Below are 23,179 nucleotides of genomic sequence, written 5' to 3'. Positions count from 1 at the left end.
TATTTAAAAAATCAGTTGAAATCCTGTCTCCATTTGAAGCACTCTCTATTCGCTGGTAAAATTCACAGAATGTACCGCCTCCCATCAGCAATTTAAATCGACTTAGTGAGACCCAGTGGTAGTGGGTAAGCAGATGGAAACATTACTAAATATCATCATGTACGAAAAAAATAAAAAAAATATATATCCATGATTTCATATTGTGTCTGCCTTAAATGACAAAGATCAGTATTCTTTTCCTTTAGAAACTCCTAAGGCAAGGTTTGTTGGTGAACATGGTTTTTGAATGACCCTGGAGGTCAAGGACATTGTTACAGTGCTACCACAGGGCATATGGAACTGTGAATGGGATTCCATAATCTCCCGTTTGACCTCAATTACACCTCTATCATGCATTATGCAAAGGGGTGAAATCATCACATGTCATGACTTTAACAGTGAGAGGAAGACATGGGCTGACATTTTGACAGCGCAAAATAATAATGCTGCTTGTGTCAAACCAGATGCTATCACTTCTCTTTTGTCTCATCTGAACCGAGTGCTGCTTTAGGCTTGTCAGAATGGAGTATGGATGTGCTGTGCATTTCCTCTGACATATTGTAAGATGTTATTAACTATTAATATGTTACCAAGACAGAGAAAGTCTAAAGAGAATTTGGCCTTTTGCTCAACTCTCTAACAAGTCAGGACTATTTTCGGTTTTGGGGGATAATTGGGAAACTAACCAAAGAAATACATGTTTTCATACATGTACTGTAAAATGGCAGCTAATAATTTTCCAGAATAAATCATGGTAAGTGGGAATTCCTCTCAGCGGCGTCCCTATATTTACCCCCAAATAGTTATACTTAATTACTGTAAAACAAAATGTACTGGAATTCATAATCCACAACAAGAAGGCTGCCAAACACCCGTCACAGAAAGCTGCATTTTAGCAAAACATTCTGCAAAAGTTGTTCCGAAAGACAACAATAATCTCCTTGGTGTTGTGGCATAACAAGACTGTATGTCTAAGGAAATGGGAGCATATACAGTACACACAGTATCATAGCAGGTGTGTGTGTGTGTGTGTGTGTGTGTGTGTGTGTGTGTGTGTGTGTGTGTGTGTGTGTGTGTGTGTGTGTGTGTGTGTGTGTGTGGTGTGTGTGTGTGTGTGTGTGTGTGTGTGTGTGTGTGTGTGTGGCTGACTTACAGATACACAAACCACTTTGAATCAGCATGGTGACTGAATGCTGCACGCTCAGAGCAGAACCCTGCTGTTTGTTGAGCTGCTGATAACCGTTCTCGCTGATGGTGCTGCACACAGCATCAACACTTTGGTGAATGTTAAAATGATTTTGAGGTTTGAAAATGAACACTGTTCATTTGAATACTGTTTTGCTGAATAAAAAAGGGGGAAAAAGTGTTGATTATTGATTGGTGTTTTGTTCATCTTGACTGTGTAGGGCGATATATGTTTATTTTAGATTAAAAAAGCATCACAAATGGTTGCATATCTGGACATGAAATACAACTGGTAAAACAGTATTTTGTCCATATCTTTCTTTCCTTCCTTCAGCCTGAAACAACATAGCAAGGCTGGGTTACTTCATGTACTTCCTCCCAGGCTATCCCCCTCGTGGCTTTGTCTCAGTGTCATTCTCCATATTTCGTTATTTGTTCGACCGCTTTAGCCTTGAGGCTAGCAGAGTGCAAGAGGGAGAGAGGAGCAAGGACGTGTTGGTTAAACGTTTCTATCACGTCTTCAGCGTAATCGCTTTGTGTTTACAAGGACAGAGCGGTCGCAGATAACCTGCTGTGCTCTCTGTGTGTGTTTACCGCCTCATCAAAATAGGTTTGGCCCCACTCTTTGCCTATCTCTCTCTCTCTCTCTCTCTCTCTCTCTCTCTCTCTCTCTCTCTCTTTCTCTCTCTCTCTCTCTCTCTCTCTCTCCCTCTCTGTACTCGCTCTGTTAAAGAGCCTGAGTGGTGGGTGAGTGCTTTTTAATGGAGTCTTAAATGGTGCTATAGAAACACACATAAATTGTGGTCATGAATACACTGAAGGGCCACAAACAGCAGTAATTAGAGGTCACATGATATCAATGTAATTAAAAAAGGGCAAGGAAGAAAATTGTTGCTTTATACTGTGCCTTGTGTAGGGATTGTCTTTGTACAGAGAAACTTGCGGAAGTCCGATGATTTTGCGCAGCACTATTCTGGAACAATATTGCTCCCTTGAAACTGAGAGAGAGAGAGAAAAAGTAAGAGTAATTATTTAACACTGACTATTTAACACTGATAGACAGGTGCTGGGGGCCACAAGATGTGTCTCTTCATAAACATCTCTATGTTAATCACATCCGGGACAGATGCAGTGAAATATGTGAGTACATATGCTATGTTTGTAACCATTATCAAAAGAGAAAAAAGAAAATAGTTTTGAGGGTGTGTTATCTCAACATTTTCTCTTTAGAGAAATGGGCCTCTTGACAAGAGCTGATGTTGGCGGCATAATACTATTTGTATTTTGTCATTTCTGCTGGCAAGCACTGTACAACTGAATTAGATAGATAGACAAAACATATCAATACATTGATCCAATATTCCCTCTCCTAATCCAATTGCACCTGAAGGCAGTCATCTGATTCTCAACTACAATTGAAAACAATGAACAATTGACAACTCAATGCCATCATTTTTCTCTTAGAGCCACAGGTGGCTTTGGTTGATTACAATGATATTGTAGTATGGTTGTTGATGATGATGATGATGATGATGATGATGATGATGATGATGATGATGATGATGGTGATGTTGATAATCCTTCAAGAGGAATTTCTTGAATGATTTCAGTGAACCTGAATGACCCTTTTCTCAAGGCTGAAGATCAATGCTCACTCAGTAAGTTGAATTGAGTCCATCTTAATGCAAGGATAATAGTTAAAGTGATTTTGGAATTCATCCCTTTGTTTTTATAGGGTCTCTGATTTGCATAGGAATCAATTACACACTGTATGGATCAGGTTGTCATTACAAACTGAGCAAATAGAGAGGAACAAAACTGCTCAGGAATGCTACCCTGAGGCCTGGGGAGGCTTACAAAAATCGGTGGAGAGGAAAAAGCACAGTCGATAGGACAACATCATCTCAGTCACTCTACAATATTGGTCTATAACCAAGTGGCCAAAAAGAATCCCATAACGGAAAATAATCTATTTCATATCCACAATTGTGTTTGCAACAATGAATTCAAGTGATACAGCAAAGAAAGTGGCTGGAAATGTGTTTATTTGGTTTTAATATGTTTAATATGTTATGTTTAGTGCAAGGCCAGCACACGCAATGCAGTTTCTGCACCATCCCTCTTGTGAAGGATAGTTGTAGCTGCATCAAGTTATGGGTATGTTTGTCACCGGCAGGGACTGGGGAGTTTGTCAGGATCAAGAGAAAATTCAGAAATTTGCTGAGTTGGTAGTGACAGCCTAATCCACACAGTGTGTAATTGATTCCTTTGCAAACCAGATACTATAAAAACAAAATATATTCATTCCGAAATCACATGAACTATTATCCTTTCACTCAAGATGCAAGATCCTTGCACTCAATTCAACATGTTGAGTGACTTGTTGAAGACATTTTAGCATTTGAGCACATTTTATAGCAAAGGGTCTGAATATTTGAAAACACGTTTTTAGAAATGTTTTCAGACCTGTTTTCACTTTGTCATTATGGGGTATTGTGTGTGGATTAATGGCAAAAAAAAACGTGTTTAATCCATTTTAAATTTAGTCTATAACACAAGAAAATGTGGAAAAGGTGATGGGGTCTGAATACTTTCCGAAGCCCTTGTATGTCTTACAGTAATTACTACTTAATTACATTGTAATTGACAAATTGTGTTAATGTAATTAGCTCATATAACATTAAACACCCGGAGAAAACCACAAAGAGGTCTTAATCAAATAAACATATCACATGCTTGACATTAAGTCCATATTTGGCTCTACATTTTCCTTGTAGATTTTTTGTACTGCCCTCTATACAATACCTCCCTCTATACAATACCTCCCTCTTCCCCTCCCCTCCCCTTTTCCAATGCCTCTGGTTTCAACAGGTTTATGGTAGAGGTGGATTATGTGAGAAGTCCTGAGTCATGTTTGTGACAACCAAACAGTAGGTAGCTTGTAGCACAGAACATTAAAATAAGTTGACATGAAAGCATCAATGATTTTAGAAAGTGTTTCTAGCTATTATGGTTCTATGTCCAAATAATGTTTCTTGTTTTCTGTTAAAGAGATGTGAATTATTTTGAAACTATAAAGAAAACTGATTCATTAAAAGCTAAGGTCAGGTTTTAATCAGAAGATGTGAAATACTATGGACGCCTAAACACTTGCACCACACTACACCAGATTCCACATTAGTTTACTGTTCAGCACCTGATCAGCCAGAGGAGGATGGGTCCCCCTCAGAATTTGGTTCCTCTCAAGGTTTCTTCCTCCCAGGGAGTTTTCCCATGTCACTGTTCCTTATGTTTTTCTCCCCTCTGGGGAGTTTTTTAGCTTGGCTTGCTTTTTGGGGGTTTGTGGTTCGGTGTTAGTTCATATTGTTTGTATTATATTTATTGTTTATATTGTTTAGTATTGTTCTTGTTGTAAAGTACTTTGAGACATTTGTCTATGTAAAAATAGCTTTACAAATACATTTGATTGATTGAAATACTAATTAACGCAACGCTGATTAATTCAACCAGCATGCATACTTACATTTATCAAGGGAGTTATAAATAAAGGACATGTTAATGCTTTGTAAAAGAAGTGACTTCACAGCATGTGCAAGGCGATAATCACAGCTGATGATTACAGTACATCTGCATCTTGATTCAGTTAATTTCCCATTCCCTCTAATAAATTGTTATTTATTCTTGCATAGACTTCATTAATAAATTAGCACAATTCTCAAATGTGTTAGGGGTGCAAAATATATCTTTGGTATATATTTATAATAATATATATTGATATTTAGAATCTAAGCGGTTTGCTCTTCATACCCATGAAAAGCTGTCTTATGGTTGTAATTAGGTGGTTGTCATGATGAGGTTATGTTAATGAGTAGTACAGTATGAATGTGCATGAAAGCTTTCATGCCAGTGTGTTTGTCATACTGTGTGTGTGTGTGTGTGTGTGTGTGTGTGTGTGTGTGTGTGTGTGTGTGTGTGTGTGTGTGTGTGCGCGCGCGTACGTGCGTGCGTGTAGAAGTTGAAGTCCTGTGGAGAGTGGCCGATGAATCTGCTTTGTTCTGCTTTGTTTCAGGGTGGGGAAATCCATTCCTGTAACAAGCATCATTTGGTGCCCACCGTGCCTGTTGGAAACAAGGGAAACAACCCCAATTTCAGAGAGCTCGGCCAAGTGGCTTTTTGTCATCCTGATGTTGTTTATCTGAAAAAAGAGTCTTTCTTGGGAGGAAAAGCTGTGTTGAGAGAATCGAGAAGATTACCCTGCAGACCCAATTTTGAACCAGTGGGAACGCTGTATCTCAACTCCCATGGGGTTTCTTTTAAGGACAAAGCATAAAATGTGAAACAAACATAACATTCAACCCAGGCATGTCTAATCAAATAATGGGTTGTTACCCACAATGCCTGTGTGACTTTTAAGTGGACTGGCTTCAAATGTGGCTATGCTGGTTTGGACACAATGCACGAGTGTTGTGTAGTTCAACTGTACCACTAAGTGCAGACACCTTGGCTTTTACTTCAATGGACTTTTGGATGATATTTAACCACCGAGTCAAGGGTCAGTCAGATCCGTTCATTTCCTGTAAAACAGATGTCAAGTTGTTGCGAACAGTAGCCCAGCAGTTCAAGTTGCTCTGACTGAGTCTTGAACTTGCGACCTCTGACTTGCCAACACACGTGACCGTCTACTCAAATACCCAATGTAAACCAGCTATGCTAGCGAAAAGCTAGCAATTTGAGTGTGGTGGGGATATTTGAACTTGAGGACTGAGTTTTACCATCTCAACTCGGTTACACCTGATTGTCTCTGAGAGTAATGTTAGTCACACTGAAGATCATATCTTTTATCGCATACAGTGATATGTTGGATGTATATTTCCACATGCTAGCCTTGTCTCTTCATATTGTTGGTTGATTGCAGAGTAGTAGAACTGTTCAGTGGCATTGCGCATGTTTTGTGAGGGGATACTGTATGTCCAAGGAGGGATGATTGTCCTAGTTGGGCTGGTGCATGCCTGCTGCTCTGCAACCACACATGTACTATTTGTTCATGCTTGGCCATTTTGCCTCTATCAAGTACAGTAGCTACACATGTGCTCTTCCCCCATTACTGTACAGTTATACCATACTACCTTCGGTAGAGAGAGAACTCAATTCTTCATCATGAGAATTTCTATGTTAAAAGACAAATCTGATCTCACAGATATCCCCTTTTGGCTTTGATATGACTGTAGCATGAACCTACTAAATGTGAGAGGTTACAGTAGCGCTGCTAGACAATCTCTGTGGAGAGATGGAGAGAAACACAGCAAGCTAGCAGGCATAAGTCAGCAGCCTGCCTGATTTGCACTGGACCTTCAAATAAGTACAGAGCTTTTGTCAGAGTGAGCACTGGTTGTCTTACTCTTTTTTCGGAGTGAGCACAGGTTGTCTTGCTCATCTATTAAAAGATATAATTTCCCAGTGTGTTGAAAAGCAATCAGCACCTGTCTTTGTTTCATCAGCGGCAGAACTAGTTCAGCTTAATTTTAGACCTTCCAGTTTCACTTCCTCCATAATCAAAGTGTGAAGGATCTGATTTCTTCCATCTGGAAGTGGTTGACACCTTCAATCGTCTCAGTGCATTTCTGCTGTATTCGCTTCCAGAGACTTTGAGACGCTTCAACTGTGATTTAGCCAGGCGAGGGAGACTCGGCTTATTACTCACCCCAAACACAACCGTGAGAACCCTCCTAGTGATGCTGCTGTGGGCTCTGTGGGGGCTGGAGTGTATCTAAAGCACATTGTGAATCCATATTCAAGGCTGAAAAACTGAGTTAAGGCCTTGGGCCTTCCCCTTTCAAACATCTTTGCTTTTATCAGAACACACAAAAAAATGAATTGTAGAAATTCAACCCAATGCACACCGGCACAATCGTTTACTGACTGGTTTAAGATCTTGTTTTTGAGTTTGTAGAGGGTAAAGGATGAAAAGCTTAAATGATTTGTGAGTGCTATGGCTATTGTTGATGTTATGGCCTCTGGCCTTTATATCAGGAGTATGGCACAAAGGGGAAGTGGAGGAGACATACATATGACTATACTGGTGCTTCCCTTACAGAGACTCTGTTAGGCTATTCAATGTCAGTGACACATTTCTACCGATGGTTAATTTGTACTGTAGGCCTACAACTTATACTGAGCAAATTCAGCATAAGATCAAGCTTATTTTGAAGATGGCCTCTGATGCTTTAATTAATCCGATAGCCCAAATAAGTTGTTTCCCAAGTAAATCTAATAGGACAAGATATGCCAAATACCAACCCCGTTGTAGTAAATTAGGATGTTTAGGACCCGCCTAGTGTGTACTTGAAAGAGTTCCCCTACCATTGAAAGGAGGAAACGATCTTTAAAGGACTTCAATCACACTTTCATCTTCTCTCCATGGGAACATAATTACTTCATCACAGACCTCCCTGCTATCCAAGACAATGTTGCTTCATGCTGATTATGTCGTAAGTAAAGCTGATAAGCAGTGTGTTGATTTCATGCCACACTTTGGGCAGCATTGTGACACTTGACAACGTATGTTATCGAACCTTCTGTTACATGTTATGTCTACATTTGTTTTTGTGCTGAAATATCAGAATCGTAGTGAAACTTGTCTGTGGTTTGGGGGTCATTTTCACAATGCTATTTCTCTTAAACCCTCTTCTGACATGTTGTTGACTATGGTGAGAATATGTTGCCTTTGTAACCTCCATGTCCCAATGCCACCTCTGTTGATATCTGCCCCAGGGACTGGTTAGTGGAACAAAGCTGTCAAGCTGACAGACTCACCCACACTAACATCAAGGTCCCCTACAAGGCTTTTTCCACATCTATTTGGAGGATTTGGCATTTATCTCAACGGGGTACATGCATTAAGACCTGCCAAATAGCTTTGACAAGCCTGTGTCAGACACTCACATGCTGGATTTTGCAGGTTTATACAAAAACTGAGTCCTTTTATTCGCCCACCTGCGCTTGCTGTCAGAAATCGCATAAAAGGAACATTAACAAATGTGATTTCTGACGCAATTATCCCGCTGGGTCTGAAAAGACTGCTGTCTGAAAATCCCTGAAAGAGTTTGACAGAGATCAGAAGGGCAGTATGCAAGATGGTGAGGGGGTGTGTGTTAACAATGCCCTGCCTGTCAATTTAAGAAGAAACCAGAGAACATGTAGTTTGAGTTTAGCACCACCCTCAGCATATCCATGTATCAGATATCATAGAATTTGATGTGAAAAATCGATTCCAAATATTTCAAGAACCTTTATTCACAGGAAGTTCAAAGAAGGATGCTGGTCTGAAAACAGCATGTTGTCCCTGGCCTGTCTTTTTGGCTCATGCTGCTCCAGGCCATCAGAGATATTTCAAGCGCAGCAATGCCTCGCTTGAGAGATGCTGTCAAGCACTTAACCCCACCTAACAGACTGACCCCTAATGAGAACACTGGGAAATAAACCATTGGATCTTCAGTGAATGGGGTAATTGTGTTTCAGAAGGTCGAATAGCATTGATTTGCGTATATGGAATACTGACGCAGCTAGGTTTTCTTTTCAGGTGTTGATGCTACAGTATGCTCCTAGTATATGCATCCGCTTGTGTAATGTCAACCAGTTACGAGTTGTGAAGACGTGCAAAGTGCTGACGACAGTACTCACACAATGCCACAATGTCTACCTTGTGATGGATTGGTTACTGGAACAGATAGAGTTTCAAGTATATGGAAGGTGGGAGTATACATACAGAACTCTATAACTGCCTATAATTGTGTCCTGTCCTATAATGGTGGTTAAGACTATACCCCAACACACATTTGCTAATTCTAAAAACTGGATGTACAGCACCTGTGACAGACTATGAAGTTATACTGTATGTTTATAGTAATATAATAATAATAATATAATAATATATGTCATTTAGCTGACGCTTTTATACAAAATGACTTACATTGCAGGGAGTGCATACATTTTCCAGTATATATGGTCTCAGCAGGAACATGTAGTGTGTGTAAAGCAGGCTTCTGTTTTGATGAAGGCATAGACACAGACACCAACTATATTTACATAGCCAACTGACCCAAGCTGGCAAAGCAAGAGAGAAATATATGTACAAATAAATAAATTAAAAATCTTTGGCTCACCTGATGCATCTGCAAAGGAGTGCCACTGTGTTGATAATTACATTAAAAAGGCATCGTTCTATGGGGCTTTTCTAACCACCCCTGACAGCAAATTGTGCTGTCATTTTCACGTAAAAAAATAAAAACATTTGGTGACAGGCTGCTGCCTGCATCAAGGTCCAGTCAACTTAAAATGACGCCACTTGAAATGCTGGATAGACGATTGTGATAAGTGTTTCTAAACGGACTCACGCAGTGGTCATCTGTGGTTTCTCTGTGGTCAATCTGGATTCTATCCCTTACTGCTCCAGAGCCTGTCTATACTCAGAGGACTCCACTCAGTCAACTGGGGATGTGGACACGCGATGTATCCCCCTCTCTCTCTCTTTCTCTCTCTCTCTCTCTCTCTCTCTCTCTCTCTCTCTCTCTCTCTCTCCGCCCTTAAACTGAGAGCTATTGGCTGGCGCCGTTTACTTATTTCACTCTCTCTCACAGGCTACCCGACCGCCTAAACACACACACACTGCTCGCTATCTCTCCGCACTGCGAAGCCGAGATGCCGTGGTTCGCCAACCAAGGCTGAGACGGCGACAGGCTGCCCCGGTGTGAACGTTACCGGTGCGGGGTAACCTGTTACTGGTGACACGGTCAACGACGGCAAATGCTTGTGACCCGCGCGCAGCATCCCTGGGTCCGATGGGGAGGAAGACGACCGGAGCAGTGACAGTGATGGGACAGTTTTCAGGAGGATGCGTCTTGAGTTTGGGCATCCTCTTGTTTCTCGGTTTGCAGGTCCCGGCCACAGTGGCGCGAGGTAAGCACATATCAGATTCAGTCACTCCTGTGAAACCATTGTATGGCTGCGTGTTTTACTCCACCTATTTATCCTAAATAGCACTGATTATTTGCCTTTAACCAGCCACCATAACACTGTTTAATTACTATAGGCTAATGACTGATGTAGCCTCATGTCAAATCATGACATAATCATGTCAAACGCATGATTGTCGTTGTAGTATTGGCATTGTGTTTGGTGCTGATACGTATTTATTACTCTAAATGATAAAATAGCTAAACTATTTTTCTAAACTTTTAAGTGCCACTACGAACCTGCGCTGACTAGTGATTTGAATCAAATTCGAATCCTTCCCGTCTCCAAAGTTTTGATGGTGCACAGAAGTCCGCAATGCATGCGTAGGCCTAATTGTTGCACTATGCAATAATTTTCCAGCAAATCTCACCGAAAGCTGACTATTTTAGATAGTGACACCTGATCCTGTGCACAAGTCCTCATGGATGGGAATAAGAAGCATCTTTTTCGCCACCGGTTGTGGACTCGGTCTTGTAACGTGAACCCCCCATCAGCAACAGGCATTTGCTGTACTGTAGCCTATGGCACTGAGCTTCGATTAACCTCAGATTCACTTCTTTTTTTTTTTTTAGGTAGGCCCTACAACAATTACTTATGCTCCATGATTTGATTTGCAGGTTATTGTTTATTGCATCCAATTATCAAAGAAAATACGCCATGAACTGTTTTTTACGTTATGCGCAACTGGAACATTAGTGGTGGGCACGTCACGTTTATTTCGTACATTCATCAGTATACTGGCAAAGCAATAACCCAATTAATCACCAAATACTCGAGATTAGGCTGGCTGATGGTCCAATGGTTCTTGGGAGACGTGATTTGGGCTTTAAAGCGCATTGCGCACGGCGCACACCGCTTCCGTTGTCCATTCGGTGACATGAGAAAAGAACAGGTGTTTTAATACGTTCTAATACGTTTTAATACGAGGGGGGGGGGGGGGGTTCAGATCCCGCAACATGGTTCTAAATGGATCGCTGTATCATCATTGATTCTCACTGTTCGGACGCAATTGATTGCCCTGAGTTTGTGCATGTTCAGCGGTTGTATAGCGAAGTATAGTGCCAAATCCTTGATGATGGATGAATAGCCATCTGGTCTTATTTGAGTTATTTGGCTTGCTTACGTACAGTTTAGCTCTCACAATGGGCCATTGGCAATGCTCTCTAATGGTTTCTCCCTATTGAATCAACCCTGACCTCTTGAAATCCATTTAACTTATACCATCTCTTACAATGGACAATTTGCAAGTCAATTAGTGAATTAGCCTTGAGGATTAGATTTTTGCATCTCAAGTATGGAAATCAACTTGAACTTGCATAATATAAATTTTAGATTTGGAATATATTCAGCTTTAGGACTTGAAGCAATTGGTTAGGAGATCTACTGTGTAAGGATGTGGTGTGGTCTACTGAAGTTCATGAATACAAAACTAACATTAAATCCATCCTTTCAAGCTTGTAAATAACCTTTATTGTCATTTTGACTCTGTCAGTACATGCTCTCCTCATTCTTATGCTCTTGGCATCAACAGCTTTCACCCTGAATTCCCTTTCCTCTGCATAAAGGATATTACATGATATCAACGCCATTGATAATATGATCAGTTACTGTGTGCATTCACTATAGCCTTGGGTGCTAATATTCTATACCTGTTTCCATGTTGTGTGTAGTTATTTCATGATGCCTGTATATCAGAGGCACAATGGGAGACATTGCCTGCAGGTATATAGAAATGGAGTGATCTGTGCTGAGGAGAGAGACACAGTGGTAGGTTTGACACGCTTTTGATGTTTCTGTTGCAACTCACCATCTGATATGGTGAGAGTCATGAATAAAGGGCTATGGAGTCCTCAGTGCAAAGTACATGTTTTATTTATCCCAAATATGGCTACCCCGTATCTCAAGCCACCGCTTTGATTTAACTGACTTTTCACATGAGAGGAATTCACGAGTGCAATATGGAGAGGATGGCCGGGATTCAAGTTGTTTTTTCTTTTGGAGAACTTGTGGTGGGCAATATTCACAATATGTAAAATAAATATTGCCCGTATTCAGTGTTGTATCTTTCAAAGGGAAGCAATTATCTGAATATTGAATCTCCCAATTGTCTCTTTCTTGCCACTACTTTTCATGCAGTAATGGTCAAGCAATAGACAATCTGTTCGTTTTTTAACAAATACTCAAACATCTCATATTTAACTAATCCAAACATGTACTGTAGTGAACCACATTTCACAGTTTGTTCAGTTAGTAATTAATAGTATTCATTATTGACAACGCAATACTTTACATCCTTATATTAGCCTGTAGGCTATGGGCTTTAGTAGCCAGTTTGAAAGAAATCTTTAAGTGTGTGTGTGGCCATGTTGGAAGCAGGAATTAGATGTTTTATCTGGCCCCTGATACTGTAATAGGCTGTCCATCCTTCATTGAGGCTGAGTGGACAAAACAGGCTGGTTTGGAATAGCTCAAGAGCTGTCTACAGGATGTGGTATTCTGAGGTGCCTTGAGATTGAATTGAGCAGAACCCAGAGAGAGAGAGAGAGAGAGAGAGAGAGAGAGAGAGAGAGAGAGAGAGAGAGAGAGAGAGAGATATGAAGGAGGGAGGGGGACAAAAGGGGTGGGAGAGAGGTCTTGAAAATAACAACGGGACTCAGATTGCCTGCTGTAATCTGAGGTTAATGCTTTGCTTTAATATGGATCTGTATGGATTTGTGGATTAATGTAATCTTGTTTGTCAGTGGATTGTGTTTCATTTGACATCTCCTTGGGGTATTTTTGATGGCTTAGATGAGTTGTCGTAGTTGTCATGCCAAATTTTGAGCATAATTTTCCCATGATGTGTGCGTGTGTGTGTGTGTGTGTGTATGTGTGTGTGTGTGTGTGTGTGTGTGTGTGTGTGTGTGTGTGTGTGTGTGTGTGCGCATGTGTGCGTGTGCTGTGTGTGCGTGCATGCATGCGTGCGTGTCCAATGTGTCCTATGTGTCCTATGTGTCCTATGTGTCTCTCTTCATGTGTGTCTTGGAGAACAGGAGCCTCAGTGTTGTCACTTCACTTCACTGCAGATTTGCTGCTCAGCCTTGTATCTGCAGCCTTGGAGCTCTCCTTTCGATAGGCGCTCATGTTGCTGTCAAGCGTTTCTTAACAGCGCTGAAAGGAGAGCCTTGGAGATAACTGCCCATCCACAATTCACCATTCACTGCCTCACTGGCTAACTCAAGGGCATTGCCACAATGGCAAGATTCACACCATTAATGATCACTTCAATGTCAAGCACTTATGTTCCTCTTTTGTCCCCCTCCCTCCTTCATCCTCTTCCTTCCCCTCTCTCCCTCCTTACACTTCTCTCTCATTCTCTCTCTCTCTCTCTCTCTCTCTCTCCCTCTCTCTCTCTCTCTCTCTCTCTCTCTTTCTCAACTCCCATCTCCCTCCCTCGATGTGAAACACTAAACTGCTTTCGTTTCATAAATATCCCTCCCTTTCTTGTGTTTTTTTTTACCTTGCAGTTCCTGTCACTGTAATTTAGTTTCAGCAGATTGTTGCTGTGACAAATGCTTTGGCTCCGGAGCCATTTCTCAGCTCACCTGATGGAAGGAAGGACGGAGACAGAGGGGGAAAGGGAAAGAGCGAGGGAGGGAGAGATAGGAGGAATAGGCATGGTGGGGAAGGCAGGGGGGTTGGAGAGTGGCATGCTGTGGTATCTGATGTTATCCGTCATTGCCACGGCAACATTCGTCAATAGCAGCGAGCATCTGTCATCTCGCTCCCTGACGAATGAATTTCGAGAGTAATCAAAAGCAAATAAATATTTAATGATTTTGAGGCTTAGTGAAAAAAAAGTGTGTCTGTTTGGATGGTTTAGTCTTGGTCTGGAGAAAGTAAAGATGCCTGGATAGATCAATAAGAATACACTTAGACGACATTGACACCTTTCTCTATATGGGAGATGTGAGTCCTCTGGGTCTTATGGTTTTTCCAACATCAACACCACAGTCAACCAATGTTTGACTGTGCATATTGACATACACTACAGCAAACTAGTAATAAAACATCACATAGATTCAATAGCCTTGTATGACTCCAATGTTATTACAGTACAACACAGGTATCCATGTTGAGATATCAGCCAATATTCCTAATGTCATTACATTAATATCATGTAATGGTTATTTATATGACCTGGACACACAGATTGTTTGAATCTAGCTAGTCTAGCTACTGATTGCGACTACATTGAAAGCTTTCTACAATTTAGCATTTTCAAAGTTTGTGTTGACTGATACACCAGCCAATGATGGATGCAGATTTACAAATAGAAAGGGGAGATTTGCAAATTGAAATCTACGCATATGGTATTGGCAATGTCTGAGAGAGAGAGCTTGTTGCTAATCAGATTAGCTCCCTGTGTCTGTCTTAACAGACAGGAGAGGAGAGACTCTCAAACAGATGCTTCTTCAAAACCACTAACCGTGGTGAAACCAAGAGATGGAATGCCTGGCAAGGTGGCGTCCATCTATCCTGCCATCTCCCCATCTCCCCCATCTGGTAAGTTCCAATGAGGGGTGCTCTCTCTGGCGTGGATGTGTGGAAGGACAGATTGGGAGGACATGCAAAGCCATGGATGGACACGTCCATACATATTTCATGCTGCCTGTCTGTCCTCAATGTCTGATTGGTGTTTCTGTGAGTATCAGTGGTGCAGAATGGGATTTAAGAGGCCCTCTTGGCGGATGAACCCTCCTATGCGTTCCTGTCCCCAGGCGGAAGCCTTGTAAAACCGACAAAGCACTTCCTTACTTACAATAAAATGGGGAGTGAATTTCCAAGGGCCTTTGAAGATGCCTGTCTCCCTTTTCAGCTAAATTAGAAATGCTCAACACTGCAGAAAATGCTTAATGCAATATTAGCATTCAATGGAGGCATTTAAAATGCGCGTCCAAGATTAGCCGTTAGCGCTAGAACATGCACTTCAGAATGCGCAACTAAAACTCTTACCTGGCAGTGCATTTACTTAATCGTTCAATTAAATACTTGTCATTTTGATTTTCATATCTTCTTTAAGCATCTGCAGTACATATTTTCTTAATTTACAGCAGAAAACCTGTATTCTGTGATTTGGCCCTGCTGTATAGCCATTTTGTTAGCAGTTTATTTTTTCCCACAGAAGGTTTTGCTTTTGTTCTAATATTTTAGCGGTCGGATGTATAACAGCGAGCCCCCTGCTGAGATGGGAGACTGAACACAACGGGACGAGAGGCACACCTGTGTCTGCAGCAGCTGTTTGAGTCAGAGACAGCCCCGTGATTCACTGCAACTGCACCTCCTCCCTCCCTCCCTCCCTCCTTCTCACCCTCCAGATAACGCTGTCTCCCTCATTCCCTCTCTCTATCTCTCCCTCTCTCTTCCTCTCCTACCCACACTCTCTCTCTCTCTCCCTCTCCTACCCACACTCTCTGTCTCTCTCTCTGTCTCTCTCTCTGTCTCTCTCTCTCCCTCTCCTACCCACACTCTCTGTCTCTCTCTCTGTCTCTCTCTCTCCCTCTCCTACCCACACTCTCTGTCTCTCTCTCTGTCTCTCTCTCTGTCTCTCTCTCTTCCTCTCCCACCCACACTCCCTCTCTCTCTCTCTCTCTCTCGTATACTGTATGCTCTGCCTGTGTCTGCGACCAGAATGTATTATGGTTCTAATCAGAATACAGAATACAAAACCCTGCTACAGCACGATAACCACACTTCAAATAGAGAGGGGTGGGGGGGCCACCCGTGCGAAGACACATTGCTTTTGACCGTGTAAACCCTAGGGAGCTCACCACACACTCGTCTGTTTCTCCCGTCAGTGAGTGGCTGGGTCGGGGGGCTGTGGTGCTGAGTGTGGTCGGTGGACGGCCCCGCGCTAGTTAACTCCAGCTAGGAGTGACAACATAATTTAATTTGCTCCTTCTGATTTACATTTAAATGAAAACAAATTACTATTCATTTAAAAGTAAAATGGTAATGCAAGCCCGCCACCTACCCCACTGTTTGCTCTCATTCAGGCAGAGATATTCCTGGTTTTCGTATCTATAGGCATGTGCATATTGAGGAGAACAGCAGAATCTAAATTTGTTTGTCTATAGGGATGTGTGACGCTTAGTGTTTCTGTTCAATCCGTTTGAGCACCAATGGCAAAGCAAGGTTATGTAAAGAGAGGTTACCTTTGATGAGGCTCTCCTTCAACCAAGGACTCCTGTTTGTCATGAAGACAGATAACATCTATTGTTTTCATCGATGCGGCCGTACTCATCCAAGACCACCTTTGTTTCACAACACAGGGAGCAGAATCGATAAAGGGCCGTGCCTATCTCTGCATTATCTCATCTTATGTGTTTAAACCACTGCTTCTCCAGAGCGGAGGACAAAGAGCCTCCAGCCACAGAAGCAAGATTCTGATACAGTATGTGCATATTATTTAGGGAGGAGAGCGAGGCAGAGGACGACCTCTGAATAAGTTAACATTTACACCCTGCTACCCCGAAGTTTACATTTCATCTTCACATCCCCTTCTGTGATCTGAGCTGTTTGAGTGGCATGCCCCGCATCGCAGGTAGCCATGGCCCACATGCATTTTTGATAAACATTTATACTGCAGAGTCATGAGGTTACTAGCGATGTCAAATCGCCATCGGCGGTGGCTGGGAACACCATTGCTTTGCAGTCAGAGGTGATGCTAGCATGAGTTGCAAAACACTGCATATTAGAGGAAAAAAGGGTATGTTTTCTCATTGCATGATTCTTCTTGTAAGTGTCAGTTTGTTTGTGGCTCTCCAAACAGCACTTCTACATGTTTACTGACAAGACCCGTATTCACCACAATGAATAGTACAAACACACCTCAAATTGAAATGTCAAGTTGAAATGAACAGGCCTTGAATTGGAATGTGAACATTGAAAAGACCAGCTTTTCAATGTTTGTGGCTGTTTATTGTGGCTGTTTATTTGTGGCTACCTCTATATATTCCTTCAATACTGTGACCTGACCAGCATGTAAGGTTAAGTCTAACAGTTGTGGGGCTGACATTGGCGCTAATTTGTTAGCTGAATGATATATCCTCAAATACTGCATATCCTCATACGAATTTCATCACAATGGTGAAATAAACCACGTTGAATTCCGCTCATAGATTCTTGTGAAGTTTTACACCCTCATCATGCCATGCCATCAGTCCATTCTAAATGATCTAGAAATCGGCTAGCGTCCAGGTAACCTTTTCTTCTCTAAAGCATGCGTGTTGGATATCAGTAATCCAAAACAAGGCCCTGATAAACTGAGGGGATAAAACCCAATTACCCTGCAGCCAGACCTGAGTCATCTGCCTTTTGTTCCAGCTATTTTCTCCTCTGTCTCCTCTCTTTATCTCCACCTGTGTGGTTTACCCAAAGACTGTCCGACCTGATTGCAATCTTTGGAAAGAAAAAAAACTGAAACGAAAGTAATAGAGTGAGCCAATCGATGGCGAGCAGCTTCGGCAGAGGACACTGGGGGAATCTCCCCTCGGTGTAATCTTCCTCTGCCAGCGTGAAGTTTGTGTGTGTTCGCTTAGGGGACTAATTAAGGAACGCCTGTGAAGGGCCCTGAAGTGCTCGCTCTCCAAACCGTACAGAAGCGGAGTGGACACAATCCATAGCCAGTCAATACACCGGGACTCCATAATCAAACCCAATGAGTGTTCACCACAGCACATTTGACCTGGAAGTAGAAGTAGAGAGAAAGTCTCCCATTTTGAAGGTAGTTTTCACCATGGAACTTTGGCACCTTTTTTTGTTAAAACAGTATTTGTTTCTTATCAATGTGTTACTGATGTTTCATTAATAGCAGTTGGGGTGGGAAGAGGGAAGAGGATACCCTAATGGGATGGGTGGACCCAGCCCAGCTCAGCCCAGCTCAGCCCAGCTCAGGCCAGCGCAGCCTAGCTCAGCTCAGCTCAGCTCAGCTTAGCATGGTACAGAGCAGCACTGCAAGCAGTTGACCTTTTCCAGAGCACAGGGAATTGGCTGCCTTACTGAGCCTACACTTGAGTGTGTGTGTATGTGTGTGTGTGTGTGTGTGTGTGTGTGTGTGTGTGTGTGTGTGTGTGTGTGTGTGTGTGTGTGTGTGTGAGAGAGTGTGTGTGTGTATGTGTGTACCTTTGTGTGTCTGTTTTATATCCTCCTTGTCAGGTTATCACAGTGTTTATTATAGCCCTCACATTACCACGGCGACCGATTGTTGACATTTGGCCCTCTCCCTGCAGACCTGCGTTTCCCAAAGTGTTTAATAACCCACCAGCAGGCTGTTTTAAAAGGCCATCGGAGCCATCGTGCTCTTCAGACAGGAGATAAAATACTGACACTATGACTCATCTCAGGGGGAATCTTTACATTGCACTGTTTTAGCATTTGCCCCCTGCATGCCCCCTTCATGGAAGAGTCAGATGGTCCCCTTACTCACCACCGCCATGTGAGGGATGTTTTTTGTAGGTTTGAAGATGCTGTTCAAGAGCAAGTTACCAGCCAATATAGTAGCATTGTAGACTATACAGTAGTGTAGCCACCATGTGATAGCATTTAGCTGCCATGTATAGATTCTGCTAATACCCCGCGGCTGCATACCTTAGCAAACCAGCCCACACAGGACAAAGCCAGTCCAGGCGTTAGTGCCCTCTGCTCAACTTACCCAGGATTTCTCCCATGTTTATAGTCAGCCTGGATAGGATGATAATGCTGCAGCTCATGTGTGATAGCCTTCCGTGATTGCAAGCAGGGAATTATGTGTACATGAAGAGGGCCAAGGAGCCCGCCGCTTCCTCACGCTCCTCTTAATTCTACATTAGGCTAATTTGCACCCATTCCTGCTCCCATTCCCGCTCCGTGGCACAGGAGGTGAATCCCGAGAAGAGCCGTCTCTTTAATGAAAAGGTAATGACATGCTGCACGCTGCTAACGGGCCAATTATTTCCAAAATGAGATTCTGCCAATACATGGAGGATTGCTTTCCCCTTCTGTCTTCATATATATATATATATATATTTTTTTTTTATCATTATTTTGCTCCCCATTTGAGTGTTTAGATGTGGAAGCTGAGGTCATAGGTGACCTCCATTGTGTGTTTGTGTGTTTGTGTGTGTGTGTGTGTGTGTGTGTGTGTGTGTGTGTGTGTGTGTGTGTGTGTGTGTGTGTGTGTGTGTGTGTGTGTGTGTGTGTGTGTGTGTGCGCGTCACCCTCCAGAGACCAACAGATCCCATGAGGTCTAATTAAGGCTATGGATGGCATTGATTTCTACCTCTCTTTCCCTCCTTTTTCATACCAATCCATTGTAGTACCTTATCTGTCACTATGCTCTCACACCTATCACTCCATCATTTCTGATCATTGTATTTTTTAAGGGTATACTGTACTGTAGCACTTTAGATATTTGTTCGCCTAACTGAGCTCTGATCACTAGATGTGATCACACATATGTTTTATCTGCTTGCCTTAAATCCCACATTGCGGAATATCCACCAATGTTTACCAACCTCAAGCAAATAGAAGGCTTGGCAAATATTGGTGTTTATCTAGCATCAGCACACCAAATGTTGATTTTCAGGATCAGCAGTCTCTCATGGTGGACGCTTGCGTATATTTCATTCTACATTGGACATTAGCCAATGTTTATTTTATCTCTCTTTATCTTCCCCTCTCTTTCCTTATCTCTTCCTCCCCACCCTCCTCCCTCTCTCTCCCACTCTCATTCATTTCCTCTCATAAAAAGCTGTGTTTTGATGCCCTCTCCAAACACATCTAGAAAGCCCCAGGAGCCTTACCTATGCCACAGTATGGCAGTGATGTGGACTGCATCACCAAACAGCTGACTCTGTGCCAACTTGGCTCTGTCATGTATACTGATTACTTGATTAAAGTCATGATGACATGAGCATGGAGCCTGGTTGTAAAGTGGTGGGAGGGTGCTTGTTTGAGACACATGCTTTATGGTTGTCTGTTCGGGCCTCACACCTTTTTACGAGGATTGAGACTTCACTTACTACATATATATCAATCCCCCGCAGAGTTATAGGTAGTGTGGCCTGATAGTCCATTGGTTCAATATGTGGGGAAATTAAGGTTATTCTCACTTTTCTGAAGATATCCACCATCCCTGCATTACATGGAATATATATGTATGTATATACAGTACCAGCCAAACGTTTGGACACACCTTGCCAAGAGTGTGCAAAGCTGTCATCAAAGCAAAAGGTGGCTACTTTGAAGAATCTAAAATATAAAACATATTCTGGTTTGTTTAACACTTTTTTGTTTACTACATAATTCCATATGTGTTCCTTCATAGTTTTGATGTCTTCAATATTAATCTACAAGGTAGAAAATAATAAAAATAAAGAAAAACCATTGAATGAGAAGTTGTGTCCAAACCAGATGTAACAGTTGGGAAGAGAATACTACAATTCTACTTGGTGACTCTATATGCTCTGGGTTTGTTGATTCTGATGGAGGAGAGAGCAGCGGGGTACAGGTGCAGGATCTAGAATGGCCACAGGCTCCGAATCACAGGCTCAACCCAGTCAATCTGCTGTGGCTCGTGATTCAAATGTAATTTTGTGAGTCAATTTATCTCGTTTGGCTTTTCTTTTTTTTTCTTTTTTTTTTTTATTGAGTTTGTGCTGCAGGATCTGCATTTCTGTTGTCCGATAGCTCTTTCCATTCTAAAACCAAAAGCTGCCTTTATTTTTCCCCAGCAATGTCATCAAATTCATGGCTCTATGTGGCCATGGTCTGCTCAGCTACCTTCTGTGTAATGCCGGAGATATATGAGGGAATTTCAATGGAGATGTTCTCATACAGTAGACCCAAAATCAGAGTGATCTCATACTGCACTTCAATTCAAACTTCAATTGATTTTAATATAAAGCTGCTATATATGTCTTTGGTGATATGCAAATATATAGTGATGTGATGTTTTTGTTTGTGAAACGCGCTTCCTTGTAAGTGTAGGATTTAGCCAGAGTTCTTGACGTGCTTAGAGTGAATATAGATTTGAAGCAAATTGAAGCTAACACGCTCAGTGACGTTTCTGTTTGTTGAAACAAACTCGGGGGGGGGGGGGGATTCTCTCCGGGATCAAGGGATGTTTTCCAGACAGTGAGATCCCTGAGTCCTAGCTTATGGGAACCCATCCTAAAAAGCTTTGATGCCCCCCCATCCCTCAGTTTCCTCTCCTTCCCTCTCCTCTGCAGGTAGGAAAGCATTAACCTTTACCCAGTGCCTCTGAAATGAGGGCTGGGGCTCGGGGAGCCTGGTGCCTCCCCCAGCCTCTCTGGTTCTCGCCCCTGTGAACTCTGCTCACGAACCCAGAGATGGGGGCTCAGCATGGGGGGTAGCCTTTGATCTTGCGGGGCCTTTCCCCAGCCACCCCTGATGCCTAGCACCGGAGTGTGTGAAGAATGTGGCATGCTAAGAGATGTGGGGAGCTGGCTATAGCCTCGATGCACAGAGAGCAAGGGAATTTCACTGACACAGACCTTCTGTGTTCACCTTCTATGTTCACCATCAAAGTCGCCCAGTTATCAAAAGCCTGCAATGTCCAGAATTGAACCTGCTATTGTACAGGTGTAGTATCACAACCTTTGTCACACGTCCTGTGAATGTACATCAAATCGAGTCAAAACCAAATTCTTGATCCCATCCTCCACCAATCCAGATTTTCCCGCTGATCCTAGGACGGTTTAAGAGCAACCGAAAACAGAGGAAATTAAAGTTTAACAATGCAACAGCAGTAGCTGTCTTAAGCTCCTAAGATGTCTAATCTTTGTTAATATTTAATCACAGTGAATCCTACCCATTAGGCCGGTAATTAGCACTGTATATTTAAAGCATCCTCTATTGTTGAACGTGTGCCTGAGGTCGCTGCCTCTGTTGCTCAAAGCCTTACGAGTCATTGAACAGCACTCTTTTCCACGGCTAACAGTTGGTAATGAATGGCATGATAGTTCTGTTCTATGGCTATCGGCTTGTTCCTACAAACCTTCTGTACACCTGTAACTATCTGAGCTTCAGGGTAACTTCAACTAAAGTGACAGTTTTGTTCACATTACCCTTGTCTGCAATGTTTTTGTGACACTAATATCGTATACCTTGCAATATCCTCCTAAGGATGAAGATACAGGAGCTCAGCAGGGTGTACTGTATCTGCTATGATAATATCACCCACTGAATCACTCAGTACAGTACCACTGCAGCATGAATAGCTTAGCAGCTTGGTAGCGCTATATTTACATGGTCACTGGAGATCGTATACTATTTAATGAAAAGTAGCACGGTTCATATTTGAAAAGAGGGACATACTGCAAAGAAATTGCCTCTGAAGCCCAGATGAGCTCATATAGAAATGAATGCTGGGATAGTTTCTGAGAACACTGAGCTGTTTCACTGCGGGATATGGGGGCCAGAAAGCCACACTAATACAGTATCTGAGATAAGACGATGAAATGAAGCTAGCTCCTTAGCGATCTGCTTGCTCTTATTTCATGGTGCATCTGTATTACTCCCTGACACACATTTTAGGGAGCTGATGGGTATCAAGTGTGACAGCCTTGTGTTCTAACCTTTAAGAAAAGGCTAAGAATAAACAACTGCAATAAACAGTTTATGATGGCTGGCCACCTCTGTTACCTGGACGCCCACACAGCCCTTAGGCAGAGAAAGGTCTGAAGGTCAAATCATACTGATAATTGGACCAAAAATATCACCAGGCATGTTTTCCTCTCATACAATGTATCCAGGATACCTGCAATCCACCCCCTCTCCCCCCCACCACATTGATCACATGACCCATACAGGACCTACAGAGACACCGGATGTCAAGGATGCATCCAGTACAGCACATGGCCAAAGTAACCACATACTTTACAGTACAGTATTGATGACAATT

The 23,179-nt window shown here is 42.4% G+C and overlaps 1 protein-coding gene across 1 annotated transcript in view; it reads left to right on the top strand.

The window, feature by feature from the left end:
* Nucleotides 1–10,094: 10,094 nt before the first annotated feature.
* Nucleotides 10,095–23,179, top strand: part of unc5da (unc-5 netrin receptor Da) — a gene marked incomplete at both ends in the record, with an annotated part of 108,241 nt that continues 95,156 nt past the window's right edge. Inside the window, one exon of the mRNA XM_083669996.1 lies at nt 10,095–10,179. Coding sequence (XP_083526122.1) covers nt 10,095–10,179 — 85 coding nt within the window. The remainder of the gene's footprint in view (nt 10,180–23,179) is intronic.

Source organism: Argentina silus (genome assembly GCF_951799395.1).
Source record: "Argentina silus genome assembly, chromosome: 5".
Lineage (NCBI taxonomy): Eukaryota > Metazoa > Chordata > Actinopteri > Argentiniformes > Argentinidae > Argentina > Argentina silus.
The sequence above is the reverse complement of the archived record's forward strand: the minus strand, read 5'-3'. Positions and strand labels throughout refer to the sequence as shown.